General features: G+C 39.5%; 1 protein-coding gene across 1 annotated transcript; it reads right to left on the bottom strand.

Moving 5' to 3' along the window:
- Positions 1–2,383: 2,383 nt before the first annotated feature.
- On the bottom strand, positions 2,384–15,581 carry LOC138807124 (zinc finger protein 558-like). The gene is made up of 11 exons (XM_069992688.1): positions 15,555–15,581; positions 15,125–15,225; positions 11,930–12,048; positions 6,692–6,835; positions 5,885–5,974; positions 5,151–5,230; positions 4,200–4,739; positions 4,023–4,151; positions 3,413–3,526; positions 2,485–2,783; positions 2,384–2,453 (listed from the first exon to the last, which is right to left on the bottom strand). Exons 1-11 carry the CDS (start codon positions 15,579–15,581, stop codon positions 2,384–2,386), a joined length of 1,713 nt encoding a protein of 570 aa, XP_069848789.1.
- Positions 15,582–17,036: the final 1,455 nt, after the last annotated feature.

The following is a 17,036-nucleotide window of genomic DNA, read 5'->3' on the forward strand; positions in this document are numbered from 1 at the left end:
TTCTCTTCATTTGTCTACCACTTTCCCCTTAATCCCACTTCACCCCTTTCAAATACCCACTTTCTGGTGAAAATTTTGCAAATCTACTTTTCAGCCACCCTCTCTTTTTTGTCATTTAGTCCTTCTGCCTACCAGGATGAGAAGTATCATAATGCCCTAATACAGAGATGGAAGATGAGTTGTAGTTCTTAGATTAAACGGACACAAGCAGAGATAACCTGAGTGTGTAACCTAAGTGTGTAACTCCTCAAGATGTGGGACAGATTCCTGAATTCCAGTCGTAGAACAAACACACCACTGATGGTTTGGAATTTTGTGAAATATTTTAGAGTTCTGAGTCATTTCCACTTTCTTTCATGTCTAAGCCACATTTTCTTTGTCTATTCATTCACTCTAGTGCTTCTAGACTGCTTCCACAGCTTGGCTATTGGGAACAGTGCTGCAATAAAGATGGGTGTGAACATGGCTCTATTCTATCCTGAAATGAATTCCTTCAGATGTATGCCCATGGGTAGTATTGTTGGATCCTGTGGTACTTCTATTTTTTAGCTTTTTGAGAAATATCTATACCATTTTCCCCTAGTTATTACACTAATTTAAACTCAAACATCCTCACTAGCAGTTATCTATAGTGTACTTGATGTCCACTCTGATTGGAATGAGATGAAATTTAAATGTCATTTCAATTTGCATTTTCTTTATGGCCAAGGATGCTAAGCATTGCTTCATCTACAGATGTTCTCAGTTGTACTTTTTTTTTCATTTTTGGTCAGTCATGGGGCTTGAACTCTGGGCCTGAGCACTATCCCTGAGCTCTATAGCTCAAGGCGTGTGCTTTACAACTTGAGCCATAGTGCCACTTCTGGTTTTCTATTGGTTAATTGGAGATAAGTGTCCCATGGACTTTCCTGCCTGGGCTGGCTTTGAACCACAATTCTCAGACTCCTGAGTATCTAGGATTACGGCATGAGCCACTGGTGCCCAGTTCTCAGTTGTACATCTTTGGGAGCTAAGTTCACTTTTTTTTTTTGTCAGTCATGGGTCTTAAACTATGGGTCTGGGTGCTGTCCCTGAGCTCTTCAGCTCAAGGCGAGCGCTCTACCGCTTGAGCTACAGTACCACTTCTGGTTTTCTAGTGGTTTATTGGAGGTAAGAGTCTCATAGACTTTTCTGCCCTGGCTGGCTTAGAACCGTGTCCTCAGATCTCAGTCTCCTGAGTAGATAGGATTACAGGTGTGAGCCACTGGCGCCCGGCAAGTTCACTCTTGTCCTGTCAATTCATTTATGTATTTATTAAATGGATTATTGGTTCTTTGGGAGTTTAGATATTTGAGCTCTCTTTATGTTAGTCATTAGTCTGTTTTTGTTGAGAAATGTTTTCCCATGCTGCAGTCTATTATACTGTTGTTTTAATTATACTTAGTAAAATCTGTGATCTGTTGAGAATGTGGCTTAGTGGAAAATTGCTTGCTTAGCATGCGTGAAACTCTTGGGTTTGATTCCTCAGTACCACATAAATAGAAAAAGCTGGAAGTGGCACTGTGGCTCAAGTGGTAGAGCGCTAGCCTTGGGCTGAAGAGCTGAGGGACAGTGCCCAGGCCCCAGAGTTCAAGCCCCAGACTGACAAAAAAATAGAATCTTTCATAAAATTATTCAAATAATTAAAGGCCATACTGTTACTTAATACACATGTGCTGAAGAATTTCTATGATATTAAAACCTATATGTTCCTTATTCTCCAGATATCTGATTTTCCTTTTATTTTTTTTGTTACAACTCAGCAAAATAAAATTCCGGGTTGATTGTTGTACAACATTGTTTCACACATACATCAAACAGGCCAAAAAAATAAATGAACAGCAACTTCATAGACAAAAAAAGGAAAAAAAAAAGAAACCTTTTTATCTTTGGCCTTTTTAACCATCTCATACAAACCAACTACTGTACTTATAGTACAGCTAAGTGCAAATACAGAAAATGTTACTGGAATGCTCGGAATAAGATTTTATTGTTTTTGCTTTTTTTTGTACAAGTTATTTTTTCTCCTTTGAGATTATAATGAACATGATTACACCACAAGTAGTCAGAAGGACAGAATGCTCTGAGGGTCATCGAAGATCATTAAAAATGGATGACCCCTAACAATATGTACAAAACTATAAAATGTAACTAAAAATAGAAACAAAATTTCCTTTTTAAAGTACTTTTAAGAAAAAAAGAAGGGCCTTGGAAGTTTTGGTATTTCCCCTCCCTGTTGCAAATTCCAGTTGTGGATTTGGTGGGGTGGTGGCAGGCTTCCCTACTTCCACATTTAGATTCTGAGAGAGGAAGTAGAGGGTGAATAGGTCACGTGGCCTTTTTATAATGTTTTAGTTTTTGCTGTCTAGCCATCCTCATCAGTCTTGTCTTCTTCCCTCTCCTCCTCCTCTTCTTCTTCCTCTTCTTCCTTTCTTCCTTTCTTTCTTTCTTTCTTTTTCTTCTTCTTCTTCTTCTTCTTCTTCTTCTTCTTCTTCTTCTTCTTCTTCTTCTTCTTCTTCTTCTTCTTCTTCTTCTTCTTCTTCTTCTTCTCCTTCTCCTTCTCCTTCTTCTTCTTCCACCTCATTATCAGTCTCCTGCTCTCCATTTTCCTCATTAGCATTCCTGTTGGCCGGGGTGTCTCTTCCATTCTCTGCCTCCTCTACAACTTCCTTCTTCTCCTTCAAGTCCTTGGTGGGTCTCTCGGAGCTGGTGTCCACAGAGAGTCTGACATGGGTGTGGAGGTGGGGGGGGGAGGAGGAGTACACCTGTGATCCAATGCAGTAAGGGAAAAAAGAAAGCAGGAGTTTGGAGAGTCAGGCGAGAAAGCTACCAGAGTCTTTGGTGGCTGAGCAGGCATGGTAGAGGAAGCTGCAGTGAGCTGGATCTGTGAACAATGCAAAGATGGCTTCAGAGCAGCCAGTGGGGGGGGCCAGAGATCGGATTTTTACATAATTGGCTAATGCCTGTCTCTTTTTTTTGCCAGTACCTGAGCTAGAACTCAGGTTTGTGCTTCTTCAGTTTCCTCTTTCATAGCTGTCTCTCTACTCCGAGCCATGCCTCCCACTCAGCTTTTTGCTGGTTAATTGAAGCTAAATTCTTTGTAGTCTTTTTGATCTTTCAGATCAAAATCTTTCCACATTTGTAATATTTTAAAGATTTCTCCCCTGTGTGTCCTATGAACTTGGATCCATGAATATTTGGTAAAGAAGGACTTTCCACATTTGTTACATTAGTATTTTCTTGTCTGTGTCTGTTCTCTGATGCTGTGTCTTCCAGTTGAAGGACTCCACATCCTTATATCTTAAGGTTTCTATCTTGTGTGGATTCTGTATTGCAATCTCAATTTTCTTCCAGATGAAAGACTTTCCCCATTTGGACTTTCCTAAGTTATTACATTTATGTGAATCAACTTATGTGTGTTCAGCTGTGAGCTCCATGTCTTTCCACATTTGTTACATTCATAAGGTTTCTCTCCTATGTGTATTCTCTGGTGGAGAGTAAGCTTTGGCTTGTTAATGAAAGAATTTCCACATGTTACATTCATAAATTTTCTCACCTGTGTGTTTTCTGGTGGAGAGTAAGGTGAAGCTTCTGGGTGAAAGACTTTCCACACATATTACATTCATAAGGTTTCTCTCCCGTGTGTGTTGCTGGTGGCCATTAAGCTTTGACTTCTGTGTGAAAGAGTTTCCACACAAGTTAAATTCATAAAGTTTCTCTCCTGTGCGTGTTTTCTAGTGGATAGTAAGTTTGACATCTGGGTGACAGAATTTCCACACATGTTACATTCATAATGTTTCACTCTTGTGTGTGTTCTCTGGTAGACTGTAAGGTTTTATTTCCAGGTGAAAGACATTTCACACCTGTTACATTTGTAAGGTTTCTTTCCTGTGTGTTGTCTGATGGACAGTGAAGTTTGAATTCCAGGTGAAATATTTTCCACACATGTTATATTCATAAGATTTTTCTCTTGTGTGTGTTCTCTGGTGGCCAGCAAGGTTAGCCTTTGAGGTGAAAGACTTTCCACAGGTGTTACATTCATAAGGTTTATCTCCTGTGTGTGTTCTCTGGTGTTTAGTAAGGATTGACTTCCAAGTGAAAGACTTTCCACATGTGTTACATTCATAAGGTTTCTCTGGTGGACTGTAAGGTTTGACTTCTGTCTGAAATACTTTCCACACGTTACATTCATAAGGTTTCTCTCTTGTGTGTGTTCTCTGGTGGACAGTAAGGTTTGATTTCTGGGTGAAAGACTTTCCACACACATTACATTCATAAGGTTTCTTTCCTGTATGTGCTTTCTGGTGGACAATAAGGTTTGACTTCCAGGCAAAAGATATTGCACACATGTTACATTCATAAGGTTTCTCTCTTGTGTGTCTTCTCCGGTGGACAGTAAGGTTTGACTTATGAGTGAAAGACTTTACACACAAATTACATTCATAAGGTCTCTCTGCTGTGTGTGTTCTCTGGTGGGGAGTAAGGCGTTCCATCCTGGTGAATGACTTTCCACACACGTTACATTCATATGGTTTGTTTCCTGTGTGTATTCTCTGGTGGACAGTAAGGGATGACTTCCAGGTGAAAGATTTTCCACACATGCTACATTTATAAGGTTTCTCTCCTGTATGTATTCCCTGGTGGACAGTAAGGTTTGACTTCTGTGTGAAAGACTTTCTACACACGTTACATTCATAAGGCTTCTTTTCTGTGTGTGTTCTCTGGTGGACAGTAAGTTGTACCTTCTTAGGGAAAGACTTTCCACACACGTTACATTCTTATGGTTTCTTTCCTGTTTGTTTATTCTGGTGGACAGTAAGCTTTGCTTTCTTGGTGAAAGATTTTCCACACATGTTATATTCATAAGGTATCTCTCCTGTGTATGTTCTCTGAGGGACAGTAAGGTGTGTCCTCTGGGTATGGGTAAAAGAGTTTTCACATTGTCTACATTCTTCAACAACAGGAGTCACACCAGGACTATATGCAGCATACATCTTACCAGGTTCACTGTAGACACCCATGTTCTGACACCCAGTGATCTTTTTTGTTCTTATCCCTAAGGACTTCCCATTATTCTTAATCAGTTCTGACTTCTGTTTTGAGCTCAAATTAAAAGTTTTTATAAATCTCACTTGTTCCTCCCCTGTGTTACTATTCATGACTGCTACTTCAGAGAGATATTCACTGTAATTTTCCTCTATTTCTTGGACATCTAAAATGAATTACAGAAAAATAGACAAAAACATAAATGAGAACCATAAATTCCTTAATGTAAAGATATTTTCTCCCATTCTGGTGTGAGATTTTTAAATATCAAAGCATTGTTTTATGCAGAATATGTAGTTTTCTCCACAATGTGGTAATTAAGAAAGTAGTACTAACATTTTAAAATGGAAATCAATGTTTTTCTGTATTTCAGATTTTTCCCTTTCTCTCAAGGAAATATTTATTCAATTTATACATCTACATACTCTTAATGCTTGGATTCTGAATCTCACTCTGTGCCCAGCACCACTGACAAGAAATAGTCCTCATCAGAAGATAGCATACTCCTATTTTCCTCCTACCTGCATAGTACTAGTTTAAAAGAAAATGAGACCTCCTTTCCTACATTTCTCATTGTCTTTTTCTCTTTAAAAATGACTAAAGACAAAGAGAATTGTTAACATTAACTATACTAGCACACCAAATTCACTTTGTCTCCACATTAATTCTGGATTGACAATTCCTTGAGACAAAGGATCACCTAGGTCGCTGCCAGACATGACTCAGGGGCACTAGAAATGCTATTGCTCGATACAGCTGAAGATAAACATACCAACTGGGCTGTGAACCCAACACCACCATTCAAGATGATTTATCTCACCTGTGAAATTCATGTCTGAGGCTTCTCTTGTCCATGGTTCTGCACCTTGCTCCAGCTTGACAATCAATTTAGGTTTAGGAACACAGGGCCCTGTGATTAAGAAATAGTGGAGAACTATTTCTCTTGCTGGGTCATCATTGCTGTAAGATCTCAGGCATCCTATTCACGAGGTTGCTCCTAAATCTTCTTTCTCAATTATTCACAACTCCATGGTGGACTTTCCCCCAGCTTTGGGTATATTTTGCCAATTGGGTGGCTTGAACTCAGCTCTTTTGCTCAAAGCTAGCATTCTACTAGTTTGAGTCTTGGCTACATTTCTAGTTTTTGAATGGTTAATTGGAGATTAGAGTCTCATGTTCATTTTTCTGCAATTGCTGGTTTCAAACCAAAATCTTCAGATTTTAGGTTCCAGAGTATCTAGGATTCCAAGCTTGAAGCACTGCACCCTATGTCAGGTTTGGCTTACAAATACACACTTTCAACTACTGATTTCCAGATCATACTTGCAGTAGTAATGTATGTTCTACTGTAGACTGTAGATCAACATATAATAATCACTTCAAGTTTGGGAAGTCAGTCTCCTATTAGTGGAACATAGTTTAGAAATTTTGTCTAACTACTGATTTTCCTTCTTAAAGAATGAGAATAAAATTAGCTCTTGAGTTACATATAATAAAATTGAAGTTTCCCTTAGAAATAAATGACATTTCCCTTGGACTGGAAACTTATACCTAAATAACATATGTAGTCTAATGTCTAGGAAAATAAAACCACTTGATCTTCCAAGTAAAAATGACCTTTGCTCACCCAAGGACATTAGGTTGCTATAGGTCTCCAGCAGTACATCTCTATGAAGGGCCCTCTGACCAGGATCCAGCTCCTGCCACTCCTTCCAGGTGAAGTTCACAGCCACATCGTTAAATGATATCAGCTTCTGTAATGGTACATTTCCTTCAAGAAATTAGACCTGTGTCATGAGAATTCCAAACTGCAATTTCATTATGCTGCATGTATGCTTTTGTGTTACATAAAATGTTTGTAGCTTGCTGTGTTATCTATTCACTGGGAGGATTAAATAGCAAATTAAAAATATTTGACAATATATAAACCCGGTCATTAAAATACAAAGATTTGCAGTGGGCTTGTGGCTTATGCCTGTAGTCCTAGCTACTCAGGAGGCTGAGGTCTGAGGTTTGTGGTTCAAAGCCAAGCCAGGCAGGAAAGTCCATGAGACTCTTATCTCCAATAAACCACCAGAAAACTGAAAGTAGCACCTTGACTTAAGGGGTTGAACACTCACCTCGACCTGAAGAGCTGAGGGACAGAAGCCAGGCCAAGAATTTAAGCCCCAAGACTGTGAAAAATTTAGTTTCTGTAATCATGCAAACACATTTCTGCTGCTAGCAATAGAGACAAGATAAAAATTCTAAGGAGATAATAATCTGGCATGACAACATTAATTTTAAGGGGGTGTCTGAAAGATTATATTACCATATTTTTATAAACTTTTAGGACATATGAGGGTAAAAATAAATTAAACAAATATTTTTTCCTGCATTTACATATTCTGCATAACCTAAACCCTATTTACATCTTCAGTTAACAAGCTCTCTCATCAGCAAGCATAACACATTCAGGACATCACATGGAATACATAGCACATTAGTAGATCTATGAAAAGTACAGTGTCCACAGGAATGTTAAAAACAGTAACAGTACTCCAGAAAGTAGCTAATGATTTTTTTGGCCCTTAATAGTTTTTAGTTCCTACATAAAAATATCATAGGCGAATCATGTTGGATTTAAATACAAAATATTGAAATGTGGTCATAGATACCTGATATTAACTTCCTACGTAAAAAAGACCTGCTACCATGAAGTTTTGTAAACTTTGCCTACACTCTACTATATACAATATAGGTGGGAGGGGAATAAAATGTTCCTTGAGAAGATTTTCATTTTAATAGGCCTTCATGGAAGGTGGAGGCAAATGTATAAAGGCTCAAGGAACACTCAAGATGACAAAAATGATAAATATAACCAAATGATCAAATGTGGCACCTATTCCTCAGTCATTTCTCCAGTAGATCCCTAAGGATATACTTCTACTTGTGTTAGTTAATAGCAAAATTCCTCAGAGATCAAAATCAATTACTGAGCAAACATCTGTGACATTTTACAACAAGTGATATTTCTAATAGAGAAAACTTAGTCACTGTATTATTATTATTATTTTTTTTTTTTTTTAATCAAAACCAGTTCCTATCTTATACTGGCAGTGAATGAAAATACTCAAAAGTAGTGGGATGGAAAAACAAAACTGAATACCACATCAAGTGAACTTAGACCAAAGATAACAGAATCAGGAGAAATCAAATTTTCTTATATTGTAACATTTGGGGGAAGGAAGAACTTTTCTGTAGGGAACTCTGAAGTTGAGCTGAAGGGGTAAAGGTTTGAGAGGTTGGAATTCCAGCCTGACAGCACTGAGAGCATTGAGAGCTGGCTGCAGAAGTGTTAAAAGAGAATTCTGGAGATGATTAAGAGACTGCAGCCTTTTCCTTACTGTTGGAAAGATAGCATCTGAAACTGAGCTGCTGTTCACCTTGAAGGCTAGGTAAGGTGAACTTCATGTCTGCATTTTTTCTGGGCAGCACTCTTTTGTCTCAGGTGAATAAGGAAACATGTATCTCTCACAAAAAGTTGTGGCTCTGATTGTAATAATAATATAGATACTTCATTATTGCATGTTATCAATGGTAACCTTCCCTGTGTGAACTTAAACAACTGTGCTTGCTTGCTGGCACCCAGGGACCAAGTGTCAGAGAGCCTCTGGACCCCTGCTTTACCCTATCTGTTTATGTTTTTGTGTTTCTCTAATCATCTTTATTTCTGGAATCCTGAGAATTCTATAGGAAACAATTTTTCCTATGTAATGGGAAAGAAAAACGTCAATCATAAGAACGACTTCAGCAAAGTAAAACTGATCACAAAGAATAACTAGTTCCCAGATAGATCATTTGAAGAAAAGAAACAACTGAGAGACACATGGCAGAAAGAGGGAATGGGAAAAGTAAGAAAAAAATTATAGAAAGATAGATACAAAGAGAAAGAGAAAAATAACCAATACTATTGGGTAGAAAATCAAGAAATAGTAGGAAATCAAGAATTAAAGAGAGAAAATAGAGCAAAAAAAAATCTTCTGAGTGTACTTTAGAAAACAAACAGAAATTTGTAGAAAGACCATAAAGTTCAGCATCAAATATAGCCTAAGCTTCAAGTAAGGCCAAGACCATGAAGTAGTCCAAGAACTGTATATGGAGAGTAATATAAGTACATATAGGTTAATCATTCCTTAAGAACACATGCAGCAGTGAGTGACCACACTATTTCAGCAATTCCAGGAAAATTTCATTGAGATAGTTTAATTTTACTCATGAAGATGTGATCTGGTTCCAATATATCCTTCACCTTCCATGAAATGTTCCTGCTTGGTGTCATTACATCACATAACAAGATTGACTACATTTTCTAACAACACAAAACCTAGACATCTGAAGCAAAGCTGCATTCAACTTAGAAAGAATATAAGCATTTAACCTGCTAAATCTACAAGCAATATTTATCTGCTAAATCTACAAGCCATCTTTGTCTGATTTATGAATATGTTCCTGAGGCTGAATCTGTGTGGTTGTATTGTTTTTAATTCTTGGACATCTCTAGGTTCATATGATGGAATGCAAAACAAATGAGAAATATAAAAACAACTCACCAGAGATCCATTCATTCTTTCTTGCTGCTGACAATGAACAGAAGATTGTGGAAGCATGGCTGGAATATAAGGCAAATGATGTTTTCAGAAAAGAATGTGTGGGATATTTGCCCCAGAATTTTCTCTTGCAAATATGATATGTGGGCTGGAAAAGCATAAAGCCTTCTTATGATAAGAATTTTTAATGTTTCAAGCAGAGCATGAAAGTCTCCAATAAACATAAATCCAGTCCATTTCCTGGTAGATAGATATTAGTAAAGCAAATAATTTCTATTTTTATATACATAATACATTCGTAAAAATGAATGTTCCCACAAAAACCATAGAATAATTGAAAGCAAAAATATATCACATTTCCACTAAAAGTAGTTATTGCTTAATATACTTCAGGATGTAGGAACTGCTTTTTTTAATGCAAAGGTATCCTAGAAATCCATTGGATTTTGTGTTCTACCTCATTCATTTACATACTTAAACAGCAGAGAAAGCGTGTATGATGTAACTCAGTAGTTTTCCCCCAAAGTTATAGAGAAAAATATATACAGAATATATTTCTTGTGTTATAATATTTAAATAACGGTTGTCAAATGGCACATTTCACTGTACCCATTGCACACCTATGCAATGACTTGCAATTTGCCATTTAACATGCTTTGGACAAAGGGACATGAGTAAAGATGAGGTAAACCCAGGTTTTAAAAGTCCCTAATGCTCACTTTCTTAAACAGTCATGGGAAGAACCTGGGCCATCCTAAAGATACAACATAAAATATTCAATATAGGAGAGACACACCTGAATATAGGTGACATCTACAAAGCATACAACCTTGAGTAAGACATATTACCTCAAGTTTTCTCCTGTGATTGTTCTTTTTTTGTTGTTGTTGTTGGTTGTGGGGCTTGAACTCTGGGCCTGGGCGCTGTCCCTCAGCTCTTCAGCTCAAGGCGAGCGCTCTACCACTTGAGCTACAGCGCCACTTCCGGTTTTCTGGTGGTTTATTGGAGATAGGATTCTCATGGTCTCTCCTGTCCGGGCTGGCTTTGAACCGCGATCCTCAGATCACAGCCTCCTGAGTAGCTAGGATTACAGGCGTGAGCCACCAGCGCCCGGCTGTGATTTTTCTTATAAGGTCAATTGTCCCTGAACTACCAGAGCTAGCATTAGCAAATCCATACATGGGACATTTAAGATAAGAATGCATGATTACATACTAAAAATCATAGTGGTAACAGTCTGAATAAATTAGCAAGAAGAGGATTAGGGTCTAGTACATGAATAGATACTTTCAGTCATAACAATTACACCACCATCGCAAACCACAGCCTCAGGTACACTTTGAAATCTAGGCTCTGGCTTATTCCCAAAGCCAGCTCATCACGAGTCCTATAAATTAGTTTCAATCTTGCAACAACACAAAGTGATTGAGAGTGGTGTAGGAAAGAGTACCACGTGAATCTGGTGCTCAGGGAAGTAGCACCAATTTTTGCATAAGGCAAGGGAAGCTAGCAACATCTTCCCATTCCTTTGCTTTTCTGCTTCTGTTCTTCAGGGCTTCTCAGAATTGAAAAGGTCTGTCCATTTAGGATGGAGATTCCTATTCATAAGTACTCTTCTTTGAAAATTGCTAGGCTTTATTCCTAAAAATACAGGACCAGCACTCACTACTCCAATATCCCATGTACAACTGTCTCTAGAAACAGGGTCATGTACAAACACCTGTGAACTCAAGCCAGGAGACTAAAAACTCAAGCCAAACAGATTAAAATGTCTCTAGGAGAAACAACACAGAAGCCCCAAATACAACTGCAATATAAGAGGACTCAAGGCAGGCACACACCTCACAATTTCACTAGAATTCTTCCTGTACTCCTCTTATACCTGGGCAAAGCAAATAAAGTCACATGGGTTAACAGAAGAATCCCTTGGTCTTGGAGTACAAAAGGAAATCTCTTGGGCTCTCCTCATCTGGACAATCACCCAGCTTGTTCTCAGACATTTGGGAACCAGGTTCTTGCATCTGAAGGCCCAGACACTAATGGCAGCACAAACTCCTGAACCTCTAGCAAATTATCACCCCAGACTGGAGAAAAGCATGTAGGGGGAAGTAGGCGCTTTGGCTCAAGTGTAAAGCTCTCCCTCTGAGCTGAGGAGCTCAGGAATGGTGCTTGCAGGCCCAGAGTTCAAGCCCCACGACCAACCAAAAAAACAGAAACAGAAAAAGAAAAACAAAACCGTGGAGAGTAGACTCCCACAGCAATCGCACACTTCCTACCTGACATCAGTTCCAAAGCCTGAGATTTCTTCAAGTTACAGCTCCAAAGATCCACTGCACAGAGCTGGGGGCTGGCCTCTTGGTTCCCACTATGGAAGGCCAAACTGTACTTGAGGGTACTTTGAGCAGCACGGAAAGGGAAAGAAAATAGGGAACAGGTCAACTTAAAACACCTGTGGTGGGCGGGGAGACGCATGCGCAACAGGAACTGCTGCTCCACCTATGCCCAACAACAACAAAAAACCCCAGTATTTTCAAACAAAATGTCCTCCATAGAGACTACAATTCCCACAATGCTCAGCGCACCCTGCTACACCCCTGATCACAAGAGTCCTTGGATACATTGGGACTTTTGTCTCCTTGCTGTGGGAACTAAGCTGAGTTTCTTCTTGATAACCACTGTTTCCTCTTGAATATTTTTTTTTGGTGGTGTCTGGTCGTGGGGTCTGAACTCTGGGCCTGGGCGCTGTCCCTCAGCTCTTCAGCTCAAGGCTAGCACTCTACCACTTGAGCCACAGTGCCACTTCTGGCTTTTTTCTTATATGGTGCTGAGGAATCGAACCCAGGGCCTCGAGCATGCAAGGTAAGTGCTCTACCACTGAGCCACCTTCCCAGCCCCATGTTTCCTCTTGAATATTTAAGACCAACCAAAAAATGGAAATATAGGGGGAGAATTGGATACATTGGCTTTTTGATTCTTAGTTCTAATAATGAAATTGAGTTTATGAGACTGCCTTGCTTATACCTTTCTTTTTGTTCAATGCTTGCGTTCTGCTGAATGTAAATTATATTTCTGTTTTGTTTTACATTGTTTAATACCTCCCCTTTCATCTTTCAAAGGTACTCACAGACACTGAACTTATACCTGGTTCATTTCTCATTGCTCTAATGTATACACTGGCATAAGATAGAAATATTGTTAGGTAGATATGCAGCATAATCCTTGTTGATTTGGATTTCGCAAAATCAAACAATTAATTTTCCAGAAACTCCCCAATTCTATCTATTAAATCAAAGTTTTTGGTTGTTTCTGAATTTTGCATTTCACTTAAGGGTTTTATGTTTTTTTTCTTTTTGCTGTTAGTCCTGTGGCTTGAACTCAGAGCTTGGGCACTGTCTGTGAGCAGTGCTGTGCTCTATTTGCATTTCCTTTAAAAATTTCTTCAGGTAAGTGGTGCAAAGTTTCCTCACAGGGATTCTTAAGAACATGGCACATCACCTCCGTTTCCCTTCAAAGAGATGGTTTGGGGGGTCAGGCTGAATGCAGGTGAGATAGAAGGGTGAAGTTTAGGGTAGGTCTATGTTGATGTGAAACTTGATGACTTGCAAACCAGTATGCATTTGTCTTTTCATTTTGCATGTGAAAAACTCTTTAGAATTCTTACCTCTTCTCTGATCCTGAAAGTTCCTCTCAATAGCTTTAGGCTACATATCTTGGGGACCTCAGACTTGTCTTCTCAGACCTTATCCATTAAACTGTGGAATAAATCTTTTGTCTCCTGCCTCAGTCCCATCAGAGCACAAGCAAAGCTCAGAGGGCCGACGGGATGATAATGAAGGAGACAGAGAAATGGCTGATGGTACAATTCTGTTTATTCTAGCAAAAGCTCAGCAACATACACTTTCTAATTTCTCTGTTTTTTTTGGGAGGGGGGATCCAGTCGTGGGGCCTGAACTCTGAGCCTGGGCGCAGTCCCAGCTCTTCAGCTCAAGGCTAGCGCTCTACCACTTGAGCCACAGCGCCACTTCCAGCTACTTTCTATATTTCTCAAATGCTTGTATAATATTAGTCTAGATCCACTGTGCCAAAAAGTGCAAACAGCACATATCTTTCCTCACTCTATTTCAATCCATCTTTTCCAACAAAGCCTCCCTTCAGTTAAAGCCCCAGGCCAAACACTACAGCACACACTTCCTCAAACCAAGAAAGGGCAAGGACTTGCAATCCTGAGGTTAGGAGTCAATGGCCCTGAGGCATTTGCTCACATTTTGCCTGCTCCTGGCAGGCACCCCAGGGTCTGCAACAGTCTCCCTCTCTCTTATCAGAGAACCTGCACTTGTCTCTTAGGAGTTTATTGTGATTTTTGGTGATCCTTTACATACATCATAATTGGGAAGGATTGATTGGAAAGTTTCACGCCTGATTTTAATTCTCCAGTATTATGGGTTTTCCATGTCTCTTTTGTGGACCTGAACTATTCCTCATGAAAATGGGAATCAAAGGGCATATTTGGATGTATAGACTTCTACTTAAAAAGCACCTCTAACAATATACAGAGAAAATAATTTCGTTCTGTAAAAGTAAATTCCTGAGACAAGGAGATAAGAATCAGGTAAAAACTGAGGTGCTTCCAAGACTACCTGTGAAATGTAATTTTCATTGTTCAAGCCTACATTTGTGATGAATTTCTTTATTCTTTTATCCTTTTCTTTTTTCTTTTTTTCTTTTTTTTGGTCATGCCACTTAAACTGTGAGCTTGGGAGCCATTCCTCAGCTCTTCAGCTCAAGTCAAGTGCTCTACATTGTGAGCCACAGCACCACTTCTGGTTTTCTGGTGGTCACAGACATTGCTGCCCAGGCTGACTTTGGACCTCGATCCTTAGGTTTCAGCCTTTTGAACAGCTAGGATTAAAGACATGAGGCATGAGCCAGAGCTTGCATTTCTTTTGTTTTATGTCCCAACCCTGGGGCTTGAACTCAGTGCCTAGACACTGTCCCTGAATTTTTGCTCAAGACTAGCACCCTACTACTTGAGCCACAATTCCACATTCTGCTTTTTCTGTGTATGTGGTACTGAGGACTTGAACCCAGGGCTTCAGGTATGTTAGGTAAGCACTCTACCACTGCTGTGAGCCAGCCACAACACCAGCAGTGATCCGGAAGAACAAGAGGATGATAATGGAAAAGACAGAGAGAAGGCCAATAATGAATCTCTTTTTATTCCAGGAACAGCCTTAGCTATAGACACTTTCTTATCTGCCCAGTGCTTGCGTCACATTGTTCCAGGACTCCATGGGCCCACAACTGCAGGTCATATGCATCCTTCCTCATTCTAGTTCAACCTTTGTCCACCAAACTCCTACAGGTAAGGCCTCCAGGCCCAGAAGCTAAAAGGAACACACTCTCCTATGAAAAGGGCAAGTACTTATAGTCCTGAAGGTTGGAGTCAGTGGTTGTGGAACTTTGGCTCACACCTTGCCAGCTCCTGGCACCTCTGGGTCTGCAACAGGTCCACCTTTTTATTTTGTAAATTGAGCAAGTGTCTATTAGCCTGAATCTGGAAAAAGCTGCAGATCTGGAAGAATGGAAGAAAAAGGAATACCAAAACAAGAAAATGCCTAAGAAATGGTAAAAAGGAGTGCTATTTCCCAGGTTGAATCCCTGCAGGTAATGGAGAACTGACGCAGCTAATTCTGCAGGGCGTGCTACCTATAGGGTGGAGTGACCAATATCAGATTTCTGACCCTGAAGCTGCATAATGTCTAAGCTTAAATTATCAAAGGAACAGATTCCTCCAATATGTCACTGGATATTGGTCCAAGTCATATTTCCATCTTATTTAAGAGGGATAACACAGATGTACTAACCAGTAGCATGACACATCAGTTTTAACTGGGTCTTTACCAGGTCTACCTGATTATCAACATACATCATTGCTGTTTCCTAATCATGAAACATATCACAATCTTTTTATCTACAACCACCTTCATCCACGGGCACCAGAAACATATCAAGCTAAAGTATTAACATGTTGTGCTGTATATATGGTTTGGATAAGGTTCACAGCAGAATCAGTAGCTCTAGAAAGAACATTAAGGGTAGCAATAGTGGTAGCAACCAATATTCCCAAAAATCTGCAGCTATGGTTAACAGCCCTCTAAATATCAATAGCAAAAGAGACCCAAACTTATTATACCATCATGGTTCTATCAACTGAACAGGCAACATAAGTTAAGGTGATTGCGTAGTAATCTCAGAGTATTTATGCAGTTAGTGAGAACAAAACTGTTCTCTGCAAGAGGCATCAAAAACCACCCCACCCTTGAAAACCATACCCAGCCCAACTACCATCATGTATGCATACATAACACAAGCCCGCACAATAAATGATACAAAACCATGAAACAGGACAAGTCTCTGAAACAGAGGTATGGGTTGGAGAGAGACATTAGTCCAAATAGGCCTCAGCAGCAGCCAGTTGCAGATGTCAGGGTAAGCTTTTCCAAACAGGCTGACAAACATGGGGGCCAGCAAGGTACCACTGATCCTGTCACTCCTCTAAGCCCAGTCCCGCAGTGCATATTGGGAGACTTCCACCACCAGAACAGTGGACAAGATGTGAAATCCGCAGGCTCTCCATAATCCACAGGCCCTCCATGGTGATGGATCAGAGCAACAACAGGAATCACTGGGCATAGTGGAACCCAAGGGTGGTGCACCACATCCCCTGCCAAAGGAATTCTACAAGTGTTAAGCATAAGCTCCATCTTTTTCCATTCGTTCAACTTTTGCTCCAGAGGAAGTCAGAGCCATAATCTATCCCTGAATACCTTATCATACTTGTACCTTCTACCTCAGGACTTGCAACAGTCAATCATTGAAATGAATGAAGGTTATAATATTTGTATAACAAATAGAGACTTACATCCGTGAGCAATGAACGATTCAAAAATAATGTAGGAAGTAAATTCTATTTATACGAGTACGATGAACTTAATACTTAGAAATGAATGTTTGAAAAATGTACCCATGAACAATGAAAACTATGCAACACAGCTAGTCCTGGAAGAACTCATTTTTAAATGATCCTTATCTCCTTGCCTCTCAGGAAGTTATTTTTAACTTTTACAGAAAGAATGGATTATTTTTCCTTCATATTATAGGTGCTCCAAAGTTGACGTCTATACATGGAAATGTGTCTCACGATTTCCATTTTCATGAGGAATAGCTCACATCCACTAAAAGAGGCATGGAGAACCCATGCACTGGAGGACTGAATATCAGGCATGAATATTTCCTACACAATCCTTCCCAGTCATGATGTGGGGAAAGGATCATCAACAATCAAATCAAATCCTTAAGAGACAAGCTTAGGATGTCTGATAT

Source organism: Dipodomys merriami, unplaced genomic scaffold (genome assembly GCF_024711535.1).
Source record: "Dipodomys merriami isolate MVZ:Mamm:240054 unplaced genomic scaffold, mDipMer1.0.p SCAF_411, whole genome shotgun sequence".
Classification (NCBI taxonomy): domain Eukaryota; kingdom Metazoa; phylum Chordata; class Mammalia; order Rodentia; family Heteromyidae; genus Dipodomys; species Dipodomys merriami.

Coding starts and splice junctions, on each gene's coding strand:
- LOC138807124 (XM_069992688.1), bottom strand. CDS start 15,581: ATGTATGTTGATAATCAGGTAGACCTG. Junction 12,049..15,124: donor AGGTGCCAGGAGCTGGCAAG/GTGTGAGCCAAA, acceptor TGCTGCTCAAAG/TACCCTCAAGTACAGTTTGG. Junction 6,836..11,929: donor GGCTTTGGAACTGATGTCAG/GTAGGAAGTGTG, acceptor AATTTCTTGAAG/GAAATGTACCATTACAGAAG.